Source organism: Tenrec ecaudatus, chromosome 1, assembly GCF_050624435.1.
Source record: "Tenrec ecaudatus isolate mTenEca1 chromosome 1, mTenEca1.hap1, whole genome shotgun sequence".
Lineage (NCBI taxonomy): Eukaryota > Metazoa > Chordata > Mammalia > Afrosoricida > Tenrecidae > Tenrec > Tenrec ecaudatus.
Window position 1 is genome coordinate 7,044,313 of NC_134530.1, and position 21,086 is coordinate 7,065,398.

At 43.3% G+C, this 21,086-nt stretch overlaps 1 protein-coding gene across 1 annotated transcript in view; it reads left to right on the forward strand.

Moving 5' to 3' along the window:
* LOC142445130 (adhesion G protein-coupled receptor E4-like) overlaps positions 1-21,086 on the forward strand; it is a 62,398-nt gene that overhangs the window by 22,283 nt on the left and 19,029 nt on the right. Inside the window, exons 3-8 of the mRNA XM_075547095.1 lie at positions 133-209; positions 905-1,040; positions 9,574-9,678; positions 13,712-13,893; positions 16,434-16,601; positions 20,230-20,424. Coding sequence (XP_075403210.1) covers positions 133-209; positions 905-1,040; positions 9,574-9,678; positions 13,712-13,893; positions 16,434-16,601; positions 20,230-20,424 — 863 coding nt within the window. The remainder of the gene's footprint in view (positions 1-132; positions 210-904; positions 1,041-9,573; positions 9,679-13,711; positions 13,894-16,433; positions 16,602-20,229; positions 20,425-21,086) is intronic.

The following is a 21,086-nucleotide window of genomic DNA, read 5'->3' on the forward strand; positions in this document are numbered from 1 at the left end:
TTCACGGCAAGGGCTAGTGGTGGAAGTGGAAGGGTCAAGAAAAGACCCTAGTCAAGGGTGACCGACAGAAGGGCTGTGAGCATCGGATTATTCTCTCCCACATTCCCTCTAATGGCTATTTTCATTTCCCAGAGTATGAGGGTGAGCTGATCGAGCCGCCGAAGTACATTTCATTGAATAGTGATGAAGAGCAGTCTTGGAAAGAATTGGTGAATATTCCATGTCATTCTCTTGTTCAAACACGACCAGGGTTCCCTCTGTATCATTCATGATAGAGTAATTCTAAAATGAAAGTAAATGTGTCCCCCACCCCGAGGAGACATTAACAATGACTGGAGATCATTTGGTTTGTCAACATTGGGGTGTATATGCTGTGTGTGTGTGTGATACTCATATCTAGTCAACATCTTACAATGTGTGGGAGGGGCCCCCACAACTTAAGATTTATTGATTCCAAAGAGCCAATAGTCCTATGTGTAAGAAACTCTGGAGTCATATGGAAACCTCCAGCTGTCATTCAAAGTTCTGCAGTGAATCCCTATAGGCTCACCTCCTACTACCTCCCACCCCCTATTTTACTCCACAAGGCATTCTTTGTAGGCTGCATGATGTCATCCTCTATACTTCAATCGTATCATAAGGAAATACAGCAAATGATAGGCCCCCACAGGAGTGGGTGTGATAAATGAGAAACCACATACTAACCTGATAGTCCAGAGCCTGTGGTTAGCTACCGTCTCATGTTGTCAGCAACCGTTGACTCATGGAGAATCCCATATTCATCACGATGGGACTGTTGTGGTCCACAGCAGCACCTCTGGGCTCACTCAACCCCACTCCCCCATTTCCCCACTTTCTAAAGTTTCAGTAAATTTCTACCTAATTAACTCTTTTTCCTTTAAAGGAAAATGTATGGGACCATGAAACCACCGAGAACATTGCAAAAATAGCAACTCAATTACTTCATGAAGTCATAGGGATCATACAGAATGTGGTGTTTGCGTCTCCAGGAAAACATGAAGATCCCGAACGTGGTATAGGTAAGAAACCTCAAGAAGACTCCTGGAATGGCCCCTATTAAGGTATCTGGTCCTGGCACAAGGAGGGTCTATGAATAATGAAATCTTTTAGATCCCAATATTATAGATTTTCTTGCTTTAAATTGCTGTTCTATTGTGCTTGGGTGAAAGTTTATCAAAACTTTCAATATTGATTAGTTTCCCATTCAATAGCTTGTATCAAAGCTATTCCACAACATTGGCCACGGTTCCCACGGTATGTCAGCACTGTCTCTATTTCTGCCCTGGGTTCTCCATTTCCTTCCCCATCTGGATTTTCTGTCCTGTCATGTACTCATGTTTGCTTTTGGGAAAACATTGTCCTTTTGATTTAGTGTAATTTATTGTTCTAAGGAACACTGTCTTCTCAGATGTCTATGTTTATTTTTATATTTTGGCTGAGTGGGACTGGCTTGTCTCTGGAAATGGGTCAGTTCCAGGTCAGAAGGGTGATATAAGGGCCCTTATCTCAGAGATTCCTTTAGTCGCTGGCAGACAGGTAAGTCTAGCCTTTTTAGTGAATTTGAAGTTTTGATCCCCACTTTTTGCTTTCTATGTTGGGGGTCCTCTGTTGTGACCCTAGTCAGAGCAGTTGGTAGTGGTATAGTCAGGCACCATCTAGTTCTTCTGGTTTTGCGGTCATGTGACCAATTCATCGTTTGAACTAATTACTTCTTTGGCTTACCTCACAGTTTTTTGGACAGGAAAAGACAAAGGGGTGTATCTTCAATGGGCTTTTAAGAGCCTAGATGCTACTCACTAAAGTAGTATGCAAAACATTACCTTCATGAAATATATTGTACCAACTGATGTAGATATCTGACCCCCACTCCCACCTGGCAATTCTATAGTTCTTCCCTTTCTAGCTAGGGAAATTCACTCCGTGTTGTTTGGTTAAATTTGAATAATTGTTATATTGATTGTATTTCTTTGAATGCTGATAGATTTCATCCTATCACGGATAGCAGTTTAAGATAGATTTTCAAATGGTCTTTTGTGATGATAAATGCAATAGCATTCCTCTTGAATGTGTCATTACCATCTTAGTGAACTCTATGACTTTCTGATCCAAATGGCCGATGCCAGTCTGGTGCAATCGTTATTTAAACTTATGCACCACCAACCACTAAAGCAAATGATGCAGAAATTAATGAATGCTATCAATGTCTTAAGTTTGCAATTGATCAAACATGCAGTTAAGATGCATGGATAATTACTGGTGATTGGAATGCCCAAGTTGAAAACAAAGAGGAAGAAAGAGTATTTGGAAAATATGGTCTTGGCGATAGAAAAGAAGTTGGAGATTGCATGATAGAATTTTACAAGACTGATGATTTCTTCATCACAAAGACCTTATTTAGCAACACATGGACTTCTCCAGATGAAATACATAAATACCAAATGGACTATGTCTGTGATAAGAGATGATAGAGAAGCACAATATCAGTAGCTAAAGCAAGGCTAGGGGCTGACTGAAACAGACCACCCATTGCTCATATGTAAGTTTAGGTTGAAGCTGAAGAAAAGGGAAACAAGTCCACAAGAGCCCAAATATGATCTTGAGTCTATCCCACGAGAATTTCAGAACATCTCAAGAACAAATTGATGCACTGAACACTAATGACAGGAGACCCGATGAGCTGGAGGTTGACTTCATGAACTTTGTTGCTGTTAGGTGCCACTGAGTCAGTTCTGATCCCTGGTGACCCTATGCGCGGCACAAGGAAACACTGCCCAGTCCTGTGCCATCCTCACCATTGTTCCCCTGCTTGAATCCATTGTTGGAGCCACTGTGAACATGATACACTAAAAAAGCAAAACGTCATGAAAAAGACAGGAAAGAAAAAAAAAAGAAAGTGGATGACAAAAGAGAATGCAAACTTCTCTTAATTATAGCGTTGCTAAGACAAATGGAAGAAACGATGAAGTCAAAGAGTTGAACAGAGAATTTCAAAGGGCAACTTGAGAAAGCAAAGCACACTAGTGTAATGAAATGTATAAAGAACTAGAGTCAGAAAACTCAAAAGGAAGAATCTCCTCAGCATACCTTAAACTGAAGAAAATCAAGAAAACATTAAAGACTCGCGTTGAAATAGTGAAAGAGTCTACGAGCAAAACATTGCATGGATGCAGGAAGCATCAAAGGAACATGGGAAGAATCCAGAGTCACTGCGCCAAAAGAACTAGCGGACACCCAGCCATTTCAAAGGGTAGCACACGAGCAAGAAAGAATGGTACTGAAGAAAGAAGTTCAAGCTGCACTGAAAGCATGATCCCAAAACAAAGTGCCAGAAATCGATGGAACACCAGTTGAAATGTTTCAAAAAGCTGATGGTGCATTGGAAGCATTCACTCATCTAGGCTGGGAAATTTTGAAGACAGCTACTTGGTCAACAAATTGGAAGAGATCCACATTTGAACCCATTCTAAGGGAAGGTGACCCAACAGAATGCGCAAACTGTAGAAGTATATCATTAATATCACATGAAAGTAAAATTTGTTTGAAGATCCCCCAACTACAGTTTTAGCAGTACATTAACAAGGAGCTGCCAGCGGTTCAGGATAGATTCAAAAGGGAGGTAGAACCAGGGATATCATTGCAGGTGTCAAATAATCTTGGCTGAGAGTAAAGAATACCAGGAAGATGTTTATTTGCATTTTATTGACTGTGTAGATCATAACAAACTATGGATAATCTTAAGAAGAATGGGAATTCCTGAACACTTCATTGTGCTCATACAGAACCTGTGCACAAATAAAGAGACAGGAATGGTGTGTGCCAGGGTTGTATTTTATGGTGAGATCCAAATAATTTAACAACCAGTTTGCTGCCCTAATGACCATTTTAAATACAAAAATTGATGTACCAAAAGGTAGTTTGTTATTTCATACTGTTAATACATACATAAGAGCAATAAAAGAGGTACACAAAGCTAGATTAGGAGAGTGTTAAAATATTAATGAAAAAACATTAAATAATACCTGACAAAAATCAATACAGCTGCTATTTAAGATATTTCCATGTTGCTTCCTAATTGGCATCCTCACTTGCAATGTTCCTTGCTTTCCTCGAGCATTCTTGGCTGTGTGGTTTATCCGTAGCCATCTCTTCACTGCAGGAGTGGGATCCCATCCCTTTAGACGTAGGCCCATTAGACAGCAGTCATTGTGGTTGATAGATTAGAAACCGGCAAGGTCTCCTCTCTGAGCATCTTAAGTTCATCTTTGAAAAACCCCTTTGTGCTTCTGTTGAACTTACAGCCATTGTTCGGACAATATTTTTAGCTCTTTGAACACTTTCAGGAGTTGCATAATTCCCTCATAGTAGGTGGTAGAAATTTGGGGCGTAATACAAAGCGGAAATGAATGACAGCAAGCCACTCTCTGGGTGTTTGGTACTTTTTCTCTTTATGTTATGTTTGCTTACTGAAGTAAAAAACACAAGGGAATTAAAATGCTGTATTTCATCAAACATAGAGCACTTTTAAAGAAATGAATAAATAAATGCTACAAGCATAGTTTTGTGTAATTTTTATATCCATCTAATTTTTATTCCTATGGATGGAATGAACATTACGATGGGTGCTTAGTATATGCTGTTGCACAGGTGAATGTTAACAAAAAGTAAGTAATGCAGACTTTTGATTTTCACACTGGCAGCTGCCCAGCCACTCACCTTAGAGAGAACCCTGATTGCAAGTGCCACTTTAATAACTGGCTCGCCAAACCCAACAACATATTAGGCATCAGTTCTGCCTAACCAATGCAAACTGGCTGAATCCCCCAAGTGGTTGTATCCTCTCACCATACTTAATCAATCCGTCTGTTGAGCAAATCATGAGAGACTGGAAGAAAACGGACAGGAGGATCGAAGGGGAAAACAGCTGAATAATCCCCGTGGCATGCAGAGTGAGGAGGACTTGAAGCACCTGCTGATAATGATCCAGGATTGAAGACGTTAGTCTGGACTACACCTTAATATAACGAAGACCTAAATCCTTATGAGTGGACCAATAGACCAGATCATGATAAATGGAGAAAATATTGACATGAAGTATTGGTCTTGCTTGGGTTCACATTCTCATGGAAGTAGCAGGCCAAGTAAATCTGCTGCACAGGCCCTCTTGAAAGTATTGAAAAGCAAGGGGGTCACTTTGAGAACTTAGGTGCACCTGACCCCAAGCTATAATATTTCCTATCAACTCACCTGTATGTGAAAGTTGAACATTGGATAAGGAAGACCAGAGAAAAATAGATGCATTTGAACTCTTTTGTTAGTGAAGAATGTTGAAAGTACTATGGACTGCCAGGAGAACAAACTGATCTGGCGTCATAGAAGTATAGACAGAGTGCTCCTTTGAGACAAGGAGGGCGAGACTTCATCTCACTTACTTTGGACATGTCAGGAGAGACCAGTCCCTGGAGAAGGACGTCATGCTTGGTAAGGTGGAGGGGCAGGTGTAAAAGACCTTTGACAAGATGGATTGACACAGTGACTTTAATAGTGGGCACAAACACAAGGACAAGCATGAGGTTGGCATAGGACAGGGCGCTGTTCGTTCTAGTGAACATGGGGGTTACTAAGCGTTGCAGGACACTCAGTGGCACCTAACAATATCACTGTGAGCTGGGACCTATTGGTGGCATTTTTTATCTTTAATTTATTTTCTATCTAGTTATTAATTTTTCCTACTTCTCCATTCCATCCTTGGAAATGAGCACATACTTTCATTTTTATCTTATGTGTGTGCAAACCTTTAAAAAAATAACAATTATCTAATGCATTACAGATTTTCCAGGTTGACTTTTGTCTCAGTTATCTAGTGCTGCCATAATATAAATATTACAAGTAGATGACTTTTAAATGCAGAAATTAATTTTCTTGTGGTTAGGATGCTGGTTAATGTCTAAGTCAAGGGTGCCAGCCCTACAATAGGACATTCTCTCTCTGTTTGCGTGGAAAGAAGACCCTTGTTGTCTTTCAACATTGGTGAGCTCTGCCTTCCTCAGAAAATGTGTGTCTTGCCATCACTTCTTCCCCGGGATCTAAGCTGTTCTCAGCACTGGTCCAAAGGGTGGGTTCCACTTCTGGCTCTTCTTTGTTGGTGGAGGTAACTTAACACTCAAACTCATTGCCACCAAGTGGATTTTGACTCTTCTAACCTATAGGATGGGGTAGAACTCTCCCCGTGGCTTTCTGACACTGCAAATCTTTATGGGAGTAGAAAGCCTCACCTTTCACTGCAGAGCTGTGGGTGGTTTTGAACTGCTAGTCTTGAGGTTAGCAAAGAATAATCATACCATTCCTGATTATTTCTGAGTGCTTGTTTGGTCTTTATCTTTTGATTCAAGATTCAGCATAATTCTGTAGAGTGTCCCTTCCCTTATTAACATAACTTCCTCTAACCTTGCTCTATAACCATCATAGAAGGTTAGGATTGACAACATTTGGTGGTGTTCTTGTTTGGTGTCATCTGATTGATTGATTGCATCCTATAGCAACCCAATGGAAAAGTGAATGAAACCTTGACAGGTCCTGGACCATCCTCACAATTGTTTTAAGTTTGAGCCGAATGTTTTAACCATTGTGTCAATCCTCTGTTTTTGGTTGACTCTCTACTTTACAATGCACGATGTCCTCTTCCAAGGACTGGATAATTATATCAGACCACAGAGTGGAAGATAATTACATAATACCGAGTATAATGGCCTGGCTGAGTTGACACATATTTTGGGCGGTGGTTATGGCAATTTAATCCTTAACAGTATTCTACATGAGTAGGTCCTTGCTTTCAAAATATAAACTCAAGGAAATAAACCAGCTCTCTTCCCCATTCCCACTTCCTTTGTTTCCACAGCTGCATTAGAAATATCTTTTAGACTCAGTTACAAATGGTATCCTAAAACACTAAAATAAGCAAACACACGTTCACTAAGTCAATTCTGACTCCCAGTGACCTTAGATAGGGTTCCTGAGGCTGTAAATCTTTATGGGAACAAACACCCACACCTTTCTGTCCAAGAGTCACTGGCATGTTTGAACCACCTGCTCTGCCCAATATCAAATCACGACACCAAATGCTGTTGTTAGGTGCTTTTGAGTCAGTTCAATCCTCTCCTCAACAAAACGAAACACTGTTACAAGGATCCACATGTGACCTCCTCCCTGGGAGATGGATGGCAGAGAACGGGGAGAAGGGAGACTCCGGACAGGGCAAGATATGACAAAATAACAATGTATAAATTACCAAGGGCACATGAGGGAGGGGGAAGCGGGGAGGGAGGGGAAAAAAGAAAGAGGACCTGATGCAAAGGGCTTAAGTAGCGAGCAAATGCTTTGAGAATGATTGTGGCAGGGAATGTATGGATGTGCTTTATACAATTGATGTATGTATATGTATGGACTGTGATAAGAGTTGTATGAGCCCCTAATAAAATGTAAAAAAAGAAAAGAGGAGAAAAAAAAGAAAATTATTAGGGCAAAGAATGTACAGATGTGCTTTATACAATTGATGTATGTATATGTATGGATTTTGGTAAGAGTTGTATGAGCCCCTAATAAAATGTTAAAAAAATAAATAAGGAACACACACACAAAAATGAAACACTGTATGGTCCTGAGCTATCCGCACAATTCTGATGTTCTAACCAAGTGTTGCAGTCACTGGTTCAAGCCATTCTGTCAAGAGGTTTCCTCTTCTCAGCTGCTCCTCTCCTTTACCAAGAATGATGTCTTTTTCCAGGGACCGGCGTCTCCTGATAACATGTCCAACGTATGTGAGACAAAGTCAAACTATCCTTGCCTTCAACTACATTCTGCTTAGACCTCTTTCAAGAGAAGTCTATTGGTTCTTTTGGCAGTCCATGGAGGTTTCAATATTTTTCACCAGCATCATATTTCAATGTGTCGATTTTTCTTTGGTATTCCTTATTCAATGTCCAACTTTCATATGCATAGGAGGCAATTGGAAACACTATGGCTTGGACCATGTACACCTTAGCTCACAAAGTAACCTCTTTGATTTTCAACACTTTAGAGAGGTCTAGTGCAGCAGATTTATCCAATGCAACTCATATTTAGTCTCTTAACTGCTGCTTTCATGAACACTGATCGTGGATCCCAGCAAGATGAAATCTTTGACAACTTCAATCTTTTTTCCATTTATCATGATGTTACCTATTGGTTCAGTTGTGAGGATTTTTGTCTTTTTAACATTGAGTTGTAATGCATATTAGAGGCTACACTCCTTGATCTTCAACAGCAAGTGCCTCGAGTCCTCACTTTCAGCAAGCCAGGTGTGCAGCCTGCATATTGTAGGTTGTTAATAAGCCCTCCTCTAATCCTGATGCCAAATTCTTCTTCACATAATCACATTCTCGGATGATTTACTCAGCATTCAGATTAAACAGGTCTGGCGAGAGGATACAGCCCTGATACACAGCTTTCTTAAACTACGCAGTAATACTTTTTTCTGCTCCCACAACTACTTCTTGGTGGGCTACTTAGAAGTGTATTATTTCATTTTCAAGCATTTGGAACATTTCTAGTTCTCAAAGGATTGTTTTTAATTAACAATTCCTTATTTGGTTTCATTGAGCAGACTCTGAAATTTCAGTGCTTTTCAATGTATTGAGACTTGTTTTATGATCTATCTTGAAGTCCACATGAATTTAGTTTCTGGGTTAGGATACACATCTGGAGGTTTCCCAAAGACTAAAATAACGGTGGGTAAACCCAGGAGATTATTTTCTTTAACCGTTTGAACATAAAGCGTCAAGGGCTAATGTGTTTTAAATCTGCCAGTCCCTCAGCAGGAGAGAGATGGGTTGTGTGCTAACATAAATGCCCACCATCTCTGAAGCCGTTGGGTTATTACGAGTCAGAATTGACTTGATGGCAGTAGATTTGGTTTTATTTGGTATTCCCAAAGAAATACAGGGTGAATGTATATGGTAACAATAACATAGCTCCGAGAAAAAACTCTTGGCTCTCCACATGCAAACGCTGTACCATAAAGCTCTGATGAAGGTGATCTTTAGTCAGCTCTTGTGCTTCTATGGCTGAAAGTATTTACTCAAAGAATTCATCCCGGTGCCAAAGATCTACTCCAAGTTGGCTATTCCTTGAAAAGCTATCAAATGGCTAGCTTACAAAATAAAGGTCTCCCCTCAGTTGGCATTCTATATACAGTCATAATCTTTTTATGCCTTCGAAGTCACCATAGTAAATGTTTAGCTTGTCCATTCTTGTAACAACTATGGACAACCTGACCATCTTCTCTTTTCTTGAGTTTTGTTGCCAGTGTGCGTTTCATAGGCCTGTGTGACCAGTTCACACTCAGCTCACAATCAGAGATAGGTGCTCAGGACAAAAAGTGCCAGCAAGTCTACCGTGGCTCAGGAGCATGCAAGAGATGAAGACACCAAGAGTGGGGCTTCCAGTGGAGAAGTTTGTCCCACAAGTCTTAAGCAAGAGAATCCAGCAAAGCAGGTCTCATCCTCTTTATTTCCCCAGTATCCGAAACCAAGGAATGTAACGAGACAACTGGGACAATGATTTTGGATGCTGGACATAACACAATGGAGATTAATTGCAGCGACGCTCTCAAAGAAATCACAAGTATGTATGTATTTAAGATGGACTGTCTTGACCTCTGCAGTGCCATGTCTTATTTCTAGGTGTCTGAAGAAAGATGTGTGTGTGTGTATGTGTGTGTGTGTGTTAGTGATCTTGTGCTGCTGCGATAGAAGTGCCAGGGTGACATAAGCAAACAGAAAATAGTCCCTCACCATTTAGGAGGCTAAACATCCCATTCCCTTGGCTCGAGGGGAAGGATTTCGCACTCTTTAAGCTACAGGGAAAAACTCTGTCTCCTTTCAACATTTGTGGTCCCAGTGTCCCTTGGAGATCTCCCTGTGGCTTGGTATCAATAATCTGGTTTTAAAATGTTCATGGCGTAGGGATCCTGGGTCCTGAGGACATGCTCCATTCCTGGCTCTTCTTTCTTGGTGGTTGTAGATCTCTCTCTTTCTGCTCACTTCACTCTCTGTTATCTTTTGAAAGGTAAAAGGTATTGTAGGCCACACCACAGGGCAACCCCTTTACGTAAGATCTAGGATGTGATGAGTTTAAGGGTGTTGCATCCCACCCTTAATCCTTCTACTGCTGTCTCACATCTGATCACATCATGGGGGAATGCCCCATAACTGCCACATCATGTCATTACCTACCTGCCAAACCACTGAGAATAATGGCACATGTTTGGGGGAAACCCTATTTGACTATGACAGGGAGCTGAGGTCTGAATTCAGAGGATTATTTCCAAGGGAAAGCATTCACTGTGGGCCCTGGAGGACCGTCTTTATTTCTTTCAGGGGTCTCTTTCTTCATTTCTGTGTCTAAAGCCAGAAGATTATTTTATTTAATCATTTGAACATAGAGTCCAGGGTTATTGTGTTTCAAATCTGCCAGCCCCTCAGCAGGAGAGAAATGAAGTTGTATGCTAACATAAACAAACGCTCATCCTCTTGGAAGCCACTGGGTTAGTGTGAATCAGAATTGACTCAATACCAGTGGATTTAGTTTCATTTGATTCATTTCTCGGTGAGCTTATGTGGTCAGGAGCCTCTCCGCTACCACCTCTGCGTGCTCAATCTCGGGTTTAATATTTTTTCTTAGGTCTCAAGCATGTTTTAGTTATATTTAGATATTATTGAGTTCATTGTCCATTTCTCCCACCACCATGGGCGTGCTCTGATGGCAGGGATTCTATTTGGCTCACTGATCTATGTACAAAGAGCACTCCATGACTTCTATTCATTTCTTAAATATTTGAAGAAATGAACATGACCTTGAGAGAGTGACACTTTCCTATGGAAATTTCCTGGCCAGGACTTAATCTTCACCCTTGACTGTGAGTTGGAAAAAGACAGCAGAGAAGAAAGGATCTCAATTGAGTTGACTTAAAAAACAGAGCAGCAATACAAATGGAAGGGCTGCACAGAAAATGATTGTGGTTTCAGAAACACTGCACCATGCTAAGGTGAGGATGGCTAGACCAGCTATCCCGCATCAAGCTGCATCTGAAATAAGGCATGCGGATGAAAGGAAAAGGAAGAGACATACAAAGTATGGGATTGGGAGGACAACAGCCTGATGGACTGAAGTCCCTAGTATAATCGAAGCTTGGTTTTTGTACTTTTTTATTTTAACAAGGGAATGGTTACAAAGAAGCATTAAAGCATGTGCTCAAAAAAACATTCGGAACCTCTTACCTATGTAAAACTTTACTTAACTAGGCCCACTGTCTAAACACTTGACTACTAAAAGCACTCTATTCTAAGATAAGCACAATGACAGGCAGGATTTAAAAGAATCTTAAGGAGGTCATAAACAACTGAGTTATCTCACAATGCTTTTAGCTGCAAGGTAAAAAGAAGTACAGGGGACTAATTAGTCACCCACCAATTAACACCTTGACCAGCCTACAGCCTCCTACACTAAGGGAGCCCTAGTGGCATAGTGGGTTCTGCACTGGGCCAGTAGCCACAAGGTTGACAGTACAAAACCACCAGCTACTCAGCAGGAGAAAGATGAGGTTGTCCACTTCTCGAAAGAGTTAGGCTTAAAAGCCAACAGGAACAATTCTACTTTGTCTTAGAGGGCCAGTATTGTTAGGTCTTTCAGAGACAAGAGGCAGAGCGAGACCTTTAATTATTTAGTATATTTATTATAAAGCCAGAATATTAGCTAATTTAAAAGGCACAAAGATCATGAGAGCCACTATTACATAAAGGAAGAGAAAATTAGATTTAATACACACCCTCTAAAAACTACAGCAGCATTTGCAAGGCGAGCTTCAGGTATTCCAGGATGTTCTCAGGTATTTAAGTCTTTGGGCCATCTATACATTTTTGTAAACATGATTAATCCTGTATCTTTCTGGTTGGTGCAGAAAACTCCAATGGGCTGGGTACCAGCTTTGGCGAGCTGACGTCACTTAATCAGGCTGGGAAGATGGGTGGAGTAAGCTGTGTAAATGTCTGCTGCTGTACTTAGTAACGCTGCCACCGGACCCTAGAACTATAAGGCAGGGAATCTGAAGGGTTATTTTGTTTTTGCATTGCACTACAAAATGCATTTAATGTCTGTGAGTAAGTTATACTTGCATTAAATGGAAAGGTGGAAGAAGAGAAAAAGATTGGAGGGAGAGGATGATGAAGGGAGGGAGACAGGCGACAGGGAGGGAAGCATTGAGTTGATTCAGATACTTAGTAACCCAATAAGTCATGGAAGAAATGCCTCTTTGGGTTTCCTAGGCTGTAAATTGTTACAGGATCAGACAGCCTCATAATTCGTCCTGGGAACGGTTGTTGGGTTTGAACTACCGACCTTGTAGGCTGGATGCCACCAGCACTCCTTGATAACTGCAATCTGTGGTTGTTGTTAGGTGCTACAATAGAATGAAGCACTGCCTGGTCCTCGGCCACCCTCCCAATTGTCTAAGACTTAAGCAAGCACGGAGAGAAGCATAAAGCAAAATTAATGTTACTATTCTTTAGGGTTAGGGAGCATTACAAGGTAGAGCAATGATTATAACATCCTGGTAACTGAAAGAAGAGCAAACATGCATTAGAAGGTACATTCCTTATCATCAAAGAAACAATACCAAAATTGACTATAATATCTTGGTTACCATAACACGATCAAGTACACCAGTCTGATTACAATATCAAAAAGAACAATATTAAGACAGATACATTGAAGAATAGTTTAAATTAATTGTAGTGTCCTGAATCTGGGCACATGAAAGTGCATTCTAAAATCAATCACTACTGGGACTTTCTGCGATGGGAGGGAGAAGGAGGTAGGTCACTCAGTAGCTAAATAATGTAGTCTCTTGAGCTAGTCTATCTCACCATCAAGTCTATGCCGACTCAACGTGACCTTATAGGACAGAGTAGAACGGCCTCTGTAAGTTTCCAAGACTGTAACTCTTTAGGGGAATAGAAAGCCCCCCTATCTCCTGTGGACAGACTAGTGGATTCAAACTGCTGACCTTGAGGATCCCAGGCCAATGCGAAACCACTACATCCCCAGGAATCAAAGCTTAACTTAGCCTCTGCTTTGATTTGCTTTGTCTGCCTCTCCTTTGAGGCATTTATACTTCTTAATAATTTGGTAACCCATTCTTCACATATTTTACTGCAAATCGAGTTAATGTCTATGTCACCGAATAACTCTAATAATCATTGCATCGATCCAAAACGTATGAGGGAGAGCAGCAAACGCGAATGAATCGATTGCACGCTAAGCTACAGTCGAGCACAATGCCTTGATTTCTAGACCCTCATTCGAGCCTGGTGAGCTGTCATCATCTTTCTCCCAAAAAATGGCTGGTGGGTTTGAACCACTGACCTTTTGGTTGGGATCCCAAGGTCTCGCCCACAGTGCGTCATAATATTATATCATATAATACACTGCATCCTGAACCACAGGTAGCATATTGCATGGCAGTTTGAAAGATTATCAAGGGAGTTGTTTATCCAACACCAGGTTTCCCTAGGACTCCTCATGACTCACATAGGACGCCAGGGCCCCCCCTCTCCAATCAATGGAAACCCCTGAAGTCATTTCCCCTCTCTGGTTTCAGATCAGAGCACTATTTCGTTGATAGCCATGCAAAATATTGGGAACGTTCTCAACGCATCCTTTTTCAATGGGAAAGGATTTCAGGAAGTGAAACTGAACTCTGATATCGTGAGTGGCACCATTGGCTCGAAGAACAAAACGTATCTAACGGAGCCTGTGATCCTGACCTTGAAACATACACAGGTGAGTGAGCAAAATCAACAGCTGGTTCTATAGAAAACCAAAACATACAAATAAACAAAAAGCACCCCCGCCCCTCCCCCGCAAAATCAGTAGCAGCTGGCAATGCCCGACAGCTGAGGGACAGCGGCCCCCGGTGAATCAGAGTGGAACTGCACTCCATAGCGCTCTTGTGAAGTCGGTTCTGAGACTTTTCTTCTCAAGGTTCCCTCTATGGGGCCTAGAGCTTCGGGAGTACCCTCAGCAGCTGAGCTTGCTGACTCTTGGCACCTCCCAGGTCCCTTGGGGGAGAGAAAGTTTTCTCAGGGTCCTGGGATGGGACAGGGTCCAACCCTGATGGTGCAGAGTGAGAGACCTGACAGAGGATCCCGAGACACTCAGAGATTATCAGTGAGTCACCTGGCCGAGTCACCACCACCTCTGAGCCTCAAAAGACAGCGGAGGAAGCAGGTTTGCTGAGCCCAGCAAGTGCTGCAGGGACAGAGGAGTGAAGTTCACCTGGACACACACCTGCTGCTAGCGGTCTCTAGGTCAGCTACTGTTCACAGTGACCCTGTGGGTGGCTGAGGAAAACCCCGCCCGCACTGCCCGAGCTTCAGGGTCATTAGCCTGTGAGGGTCCAAGGTGGCGGCCACTGTGTCCATCCGCCACACCCAGGGTTCCCCGCACCTGCGCCGGCCCTCCAATGACCAAACATGATGCCCTTTTTGGAGCAACGAGTCTTGCCTGGTGGCGTGTTCACACTAAGTGAATTAATGTCACAGGCAATATTTCGTGACCCACAAGGCTGTCATTGTCTAAGGGAATCCTTCTCAGGGATGGGCTGATACAAAACTCATGAAAATGGGGCTCTGTTACACGTGGGGCTGTTTCCATGGCAACCAACTGACAACAGAGCCCTGGTGTACATTGGGCTGCTAACCATAAGGTTGGCAGTTCAAAACCACCAATCCCTCTGCAGGAGAAAGATGAGGCTGGCTACTCTGGAAAGAGTCCCATCTTAGAAACTCATAGGGACAGTTGTACCCTGTCCTGTAGGGCCACTGTGAGTTAGAACTGACTCAATGGAAGTGAGTTTGGCTTGAACCAACAACAACTTTCAGAAGTAGGTTGACAGGTCTTTCTCCTGAGCATGTCTTAGTGTGGAAGAGCCCCTGAAAGCTTCACTCTGGGAGACCCTGCAAAGATTTGAAATGCAGGTGGCAGACCTTTCAGCATCAAAGCAACACACAAACCATTTTTGTTTTCAACAAATAGTCAGTTGTGTGTGCATGCGTGTGCCTGCAAACCACCATCACTGAGTCAATTCTGACTCACAGAGACCCCACATAGTGTTTCTGTGGCTGTAAATATTTACAGGAGCACATAGTCCCAGCTTCCTCCAGAGGACCGGCTAGTGGGCTTGAACCACCAACCTTTCATTTAGCAAACAGCAACCCCAGGGCTCCTCCAAAACTAAACTCACTGCCATTGAGTCCATTTTGACTGACAGTGACCTTACAGAACAGGACAGAACTCTGCTGTGAGTTTCCCAGACTATCTCTTTATGGGAGTAGAAAGCCTCGTCTTTCTTCCCTGGAGCTGCCTGTGGGTTTCAAACTACTGATCTTGTAGTTCGGAGCCCAACATGTAATAGTCATGGCATCATGGCACCTGAATCAAGGTTCATGTTGTTGGATGTGCCATTGAGTCTGATCCAACTCACAGTGACCTATGCACAACAGAGCTCAATGCTATCCAGTCCTGAGGGTGCGGAGGGGGAGGGTGAAGAGCTGATACCAAAGGCTTGATAGAAAGTACATGTCTAGAAAAGAATGAGGGCAACAAATGTACAAATATGCCTGATTAAATTGATGTATAGATTGTGTGATAAGGGTTGTATGAGTCCCTAATGAAATTATTAAAAAAAAAAAAGAGGTCTGATACAACCTGTGTTTTGATCTCTTGACTGTGGCATCTATGAGCACTGACTGTGGATCTGAGGCAGACAAAATTCGTGACAACTTCAACCAGGGCTCCTAGGAAGGTGGAAATGACCTAGATGAACAACCTGAACCCCCTTCTCTTTCCCACTGATCTCGCTTAAAGGTCACCCATATTGGTAGAGCCCACTAGAAGCCAGCCAGCCTGCCAGCAAGGAGCTTGGGCGAGGCAGTTCATAAGGGTCAAACCCCAGGCACTGAGATGAACAGAGAAGGGCAGCATGAAGAAAGTGTGGAGCTCTTCTCAGCAAGGACTCAAACTCACCCACTGCCACAGAGTGCATGCTGACTCGCAGTGACCCCTGTGGGTTTGCAAGACTGTAACTGTCAATAGGAGTAGGAAGCCCAGTCTTTCTCCCATGGAGCTGCTGGTGGTTTTGAACTGGTGACCATGCAGATCACAGTCCAACAATTAACCACTACACCACCAGGGTGCCACACAGGTGCTCAAGGAAGTGGGATTTCCTAACATAGGCTCCAACCCAGTGCGTCTGTGAGGAACCGACAAGGCTCAGATCGTAAACCATGCAGGGAATCACTGCCGCAATATTCTTTTTACAGCCTGTGGAAGCGAGAGCCAGACCATTGTGTGTCTCCTGGGAAGAATCCAAGGACGGAGGCAGTTGGTCAACAGAGGGCTGCTCTCTTCGGGGCAGCAATGATTCTTTCACCAAATGCCAGTGCTTCCATCTGTCTAGCTTTGCTGTCCTCATGGCTCTTGAGCCCAAGGTACCAAGATTCCTGATCTGCTCTTGTGAACCTGACCAGGTCCAGTGAGCTGTGATGTTATCTTCTCCACATCTCAGATAAACTCAAGTGCTTACCGCTTACTTGGGAGGTGATTCCAAGAAATGCCAGTAGAGGGGGTGAGTCCCCCTCCCCCCCCAAAAAAGATACCAATACATATCAGGAAGGCAGTGGGGCTTAGTTCCCTCTGGGATGCTCAGGGAGTAGAGTAGCACACATGGCTCAGAGATTCCCTAACAGGAGCGCGGGAGCTGGGATATTGATACATCATCTTCTTTTTTCCCATTTGTTGAGGATTTCATCTCAAAAACTCACTGCCCTTTGCCTCCTAGTTCTTTCCTCTATTTCCTTTCACTCTCCTCCCACCCCACTATCATGTTTAGCCTCCATTTGGGTTTCAGTAATTCCTCCCGGTTACATTGCTCCTGATCAAACCGTACCAGACTTCCTACACCCTCCTTGCCATTGATTCTCAGTTACTTGTTGTTCCCTTGTCCCTGGGTTTGTTAACACCCACTTCTTTTCCCTTGCCTCCCCTTCTCCCATGTCTCTCCAGAACTGCCGTCCCATTGTTCTCTCTTCCAGCTTGCTTATCCCGCCTATCCCATCCAGATACACATGCAGAGATAACAATATGCAAAAACACAAGATCAAACAAAACAAAGCAACCATAGAAAATAAAATAATAGCTACAACAACAACATATTATATAGATCTAAATACAGGCATGTACGTATATAAATATGTTTATATATGATGATGGGGAAATAGATCTAGGTACATATAATTATAGGATTAGTATTAAGAAAGCATATGGACATTGGGCCTCTATTCAATATAGAAGGGTCATGGGGAGAAGACGGGACAGTGAGGGTGCAGTATAGCATCAATGAAACATACAGCTTTCCTCTGGCTCTTTAGTGCTCCCTACTCTCCCACCCCACACACACTATCATGACCCTAATTCTGCCTTGCAAATCTGGCTAGACCAGAGCATGTACATGGATGCGGATGGGAGCTGGAAACACAGGGAATACAGGACAGAGGAACTCCTTGGGATCAATATTGAGAATAGCCATACTGGGAGGGGAAGGGGAAGGTGGGGGAGAAGGGGTAACCAATCACAATAACCTACCTATAACCCCCTCCCAGGGAGATGGACAACAGACAATGGGGTAAAGTGAGACATCAGGCAGTGCAAGACATGAAAAAAAAAATAATTTTAAAATTATCAAGGTTTCATAAGGGAGAGAGGGAGAGGGAGGAAGGAGGAGGGAAGGGGAAAATGAGGAGCTGATACCAAGGGTTCAAGTAGAAAGAAAATGCTTTGAAAAAGATGATGACAACTTATGTACAAATATGATCGACACAATGGATGTATGGATTGTGATACTAATCGTACAAGCCCCCAATAAAATATATTTTTAAAGATGGATATCAGATGATACCCATAATTTTTCCAAAGACTATATTAATATTATCATATAGTAATAAAATAATATTGAATATATTAGAAAAACCTCACTGCCATTGAGTTGATTCAGATACTTAGCAACCCTATAAGTCATGGAAGAAATGCCTCTTTGGGTTTCCTAGGCTGTAAATTGTTACAGGATGAAACAGCCTCATAATTCGTCCTGGGAACGGTTGTTGGGTTTGAACTACCGACCTTGTAGGCTGGATGCCACCAGCACTCCTTGGTAACTGCAATCTGTGGTTGTTGTTAGGTGCTACCGAGTTGGTTCAGACTCATAGTAACCTTCTGCACAATAGAATGAAGCACTGCCTGGTCCTGGGCCACCCTCCCAATTGTTCTTGTGTTTGAACTCATCGATGCAACCACTGCAGTAATCCATCTGGTTGAAGGTTGCTGCCCTGATACTTTACCAAGCATGATTCTATGCCATTTTCACTGGCTAGGCAGCTTGAGCTCAAATAAGCTCCACTTCAATCATGTATTTCTACCTGTAGAATTCAGTGACATTGATTGCGTTCTTCATGCTGTGCATACATGACCACTATCATTTTCTGAGTTCGTCCATCAACACTAATAGAAACGCAGTGCCTGTTATGGAAAAATTCTCCATGCCTTTCTCTCCCATCCCTGTTAAGCACTAATAAACTTTGGTCTCTCTATATTTGCCAATTTCATATAAGTATAAATGGGATTAGACAGTATTCCTCCTCTGACGACTAACTTGCCCCATTAATATAGTGTTTTCAAGGTTCACCCGGTCGAGGGTTTCAACTTTCCTTAAGGCTGAGTAATGCACCATTGTAGGGTTGGCTATATTGTATCTATTTATCTGTTGATGGGCATTCTGGTGGCTTCCACTTTTTGTCTGTTGTGAACAGTGCTGCAGGGATCCTTAGTGCAAAAGGTGTTCACATTGATCGTATTTTGAACCTATTAACCCAAACCAAACTCACTGCCATTGAATAGGTTTCGACTCATGGCGACCCTACAGGACAGCATAGAACTGACCCCCGCCCCCGCCGTGGATTTCCTAGACGGTAACTCTTTAGGGGAGTAGAAATTCTCCTCTTCAGTTAAATGAAATTATAAATGATGATATTCATGTTACTTGTGGCTTTTTACATTATTTGCTAAGGTGGGTATTTGAAAATGTCTTCTACCTTCGTGGTTCCCATTATGTTTCTATTAGGCAGCTTGGTGGGGAGGGGAGGTCTGTTTTTCCACAGCCTTGCTTGTTTACCATTCTGGTTAGGTGTCCGTGAGTCGTTTTTTGACTATAGCAGCCTGTGTGGTGAACTAACGCCACTCCACAGAGTCTCCCGGGCTGGTGTCTTTTAAAAATCATTTTACTGGGGCTCGTACAATGCTTATCACAACCCATCCATCCATCCATTGGGTCAAGCACATTTGCACATTGGTTGCCATCATCATTCTCAAAACATCTGCTTTCTACTTGAACCCCTGGCATCAGCTCCTCGTTTTTTCCCCTCCCTCCCATATGAACCCTTAGTAATTCATGTCATTATTATTTTGTCATATCTTACACTGTCCAACGTCTCCCCTCACCCATTTTTCTGTTGACTGGCCTCCAGAGATGAGGTTATATGCAGATCCTTGTAATTGGTTCCCTCTTTCTACGCCACCTTCCCTCCATCCTCCTGGTCTCACCCTTCCCACCACTGCACCTGAAGGGTTCATCTGTCTTGTATTTCCTGTGTTTCCAGTTCCTATCAGCACCAGTGTACATCCTCTGGTCCAGCTGGATTTGTAAGGTAGAATTGGGATCATGATAGCGGGGGGGGGGGAGTGTGGGGGGGGGAAGGAAGCATTTAAGGACGAGAGGAAAATTGTATGTTTCATTGTTGCTACACTGCCTGGCCTGGTGTCTTTATAGGAACAAATTCTCAGGTCTTTCTCCCACAGTCCCTGGGTGGGTTCAAACTACCAGTCTACGGCTAGCAGCCAACACCGATCCATTGTGTCTTTGGTTACTGTAAGATGGGAAATAAGTCTCACGGGGGTCCCAATAACTGTCCTGCAGAACCCTTGGGATGGAAAGACCATCTGACCCATGACCAGGGCCAGAGCCTCAGAGTTAAGAAATGGACTGAATTCTCCATTCCTGGCTCACAGGCAGACCTGGTGTTGGGTGTGATCACCTGCGTGGGACTGAGCCTCTCTCTGCTGTGCCTCCTCTTGGCGGCCCTCACCTTCCTCCTGTGCCGACCCATCCAGAACACCAGTACCTCCATCCACCTGCAGCTCTCGCTCTGCCTCTTCCTGGCCCACCTGCTCTTCCTCGTGGGGATGGACAAAACTGAGTCTCGGGTAAGAGTTCTTCCAAATGACCGCTGTCGTGATCAGACCTCACCATCTTGTCTGTGGAGACGTGAGGACAGAGGCCAGAATCAGGGTTGAGGGGTGTAGGGGGAAAGCCAGAGTCCCCATTTCAACTCAGCTCCAAGTTAACTTTGAACAAGACCCATGCTTTCTGAAAGGGCCCTGGCAAGGGCTGAGAGGATGGCATTAGATTGGGCAACACTAGCTGCTGTAACAGAAAACCCCAACATGTCATGTCAGCATCTCGGTGCAGCTCCCCATGTCGTGGAGGCAGATCCCCACACATGGGAACCCTGTGTGTCTCAGAATAGCATTGCGGGGCACAGGGTTCTCACCAGCCAGGATCTTACAGACGTGGATCACCTGGTCTTTCCTCTGAGGTACCTCGGGTGGATTTCAACAACTAACCTTTTGGTTAAATGAGTCTCCATCCATTGTGCCACTCTGTGCTTCATACAATCGTAGTTGAATTTTCCCTTATGTAATAGTCGGTGGGTAGGGAACCTCAGGTTTGCAGGTGTCTGTCGATCCTCCCCCTCAGGCTAGGGGGCGCTGTGCCATATTCCATGTAGGGATTCCAAGCTCACCTCAGAGTTCTTTCCCTTCGAGCTAATGGGAGGACCGAGAGGAAGGCAGAGTCCCACCAGGGA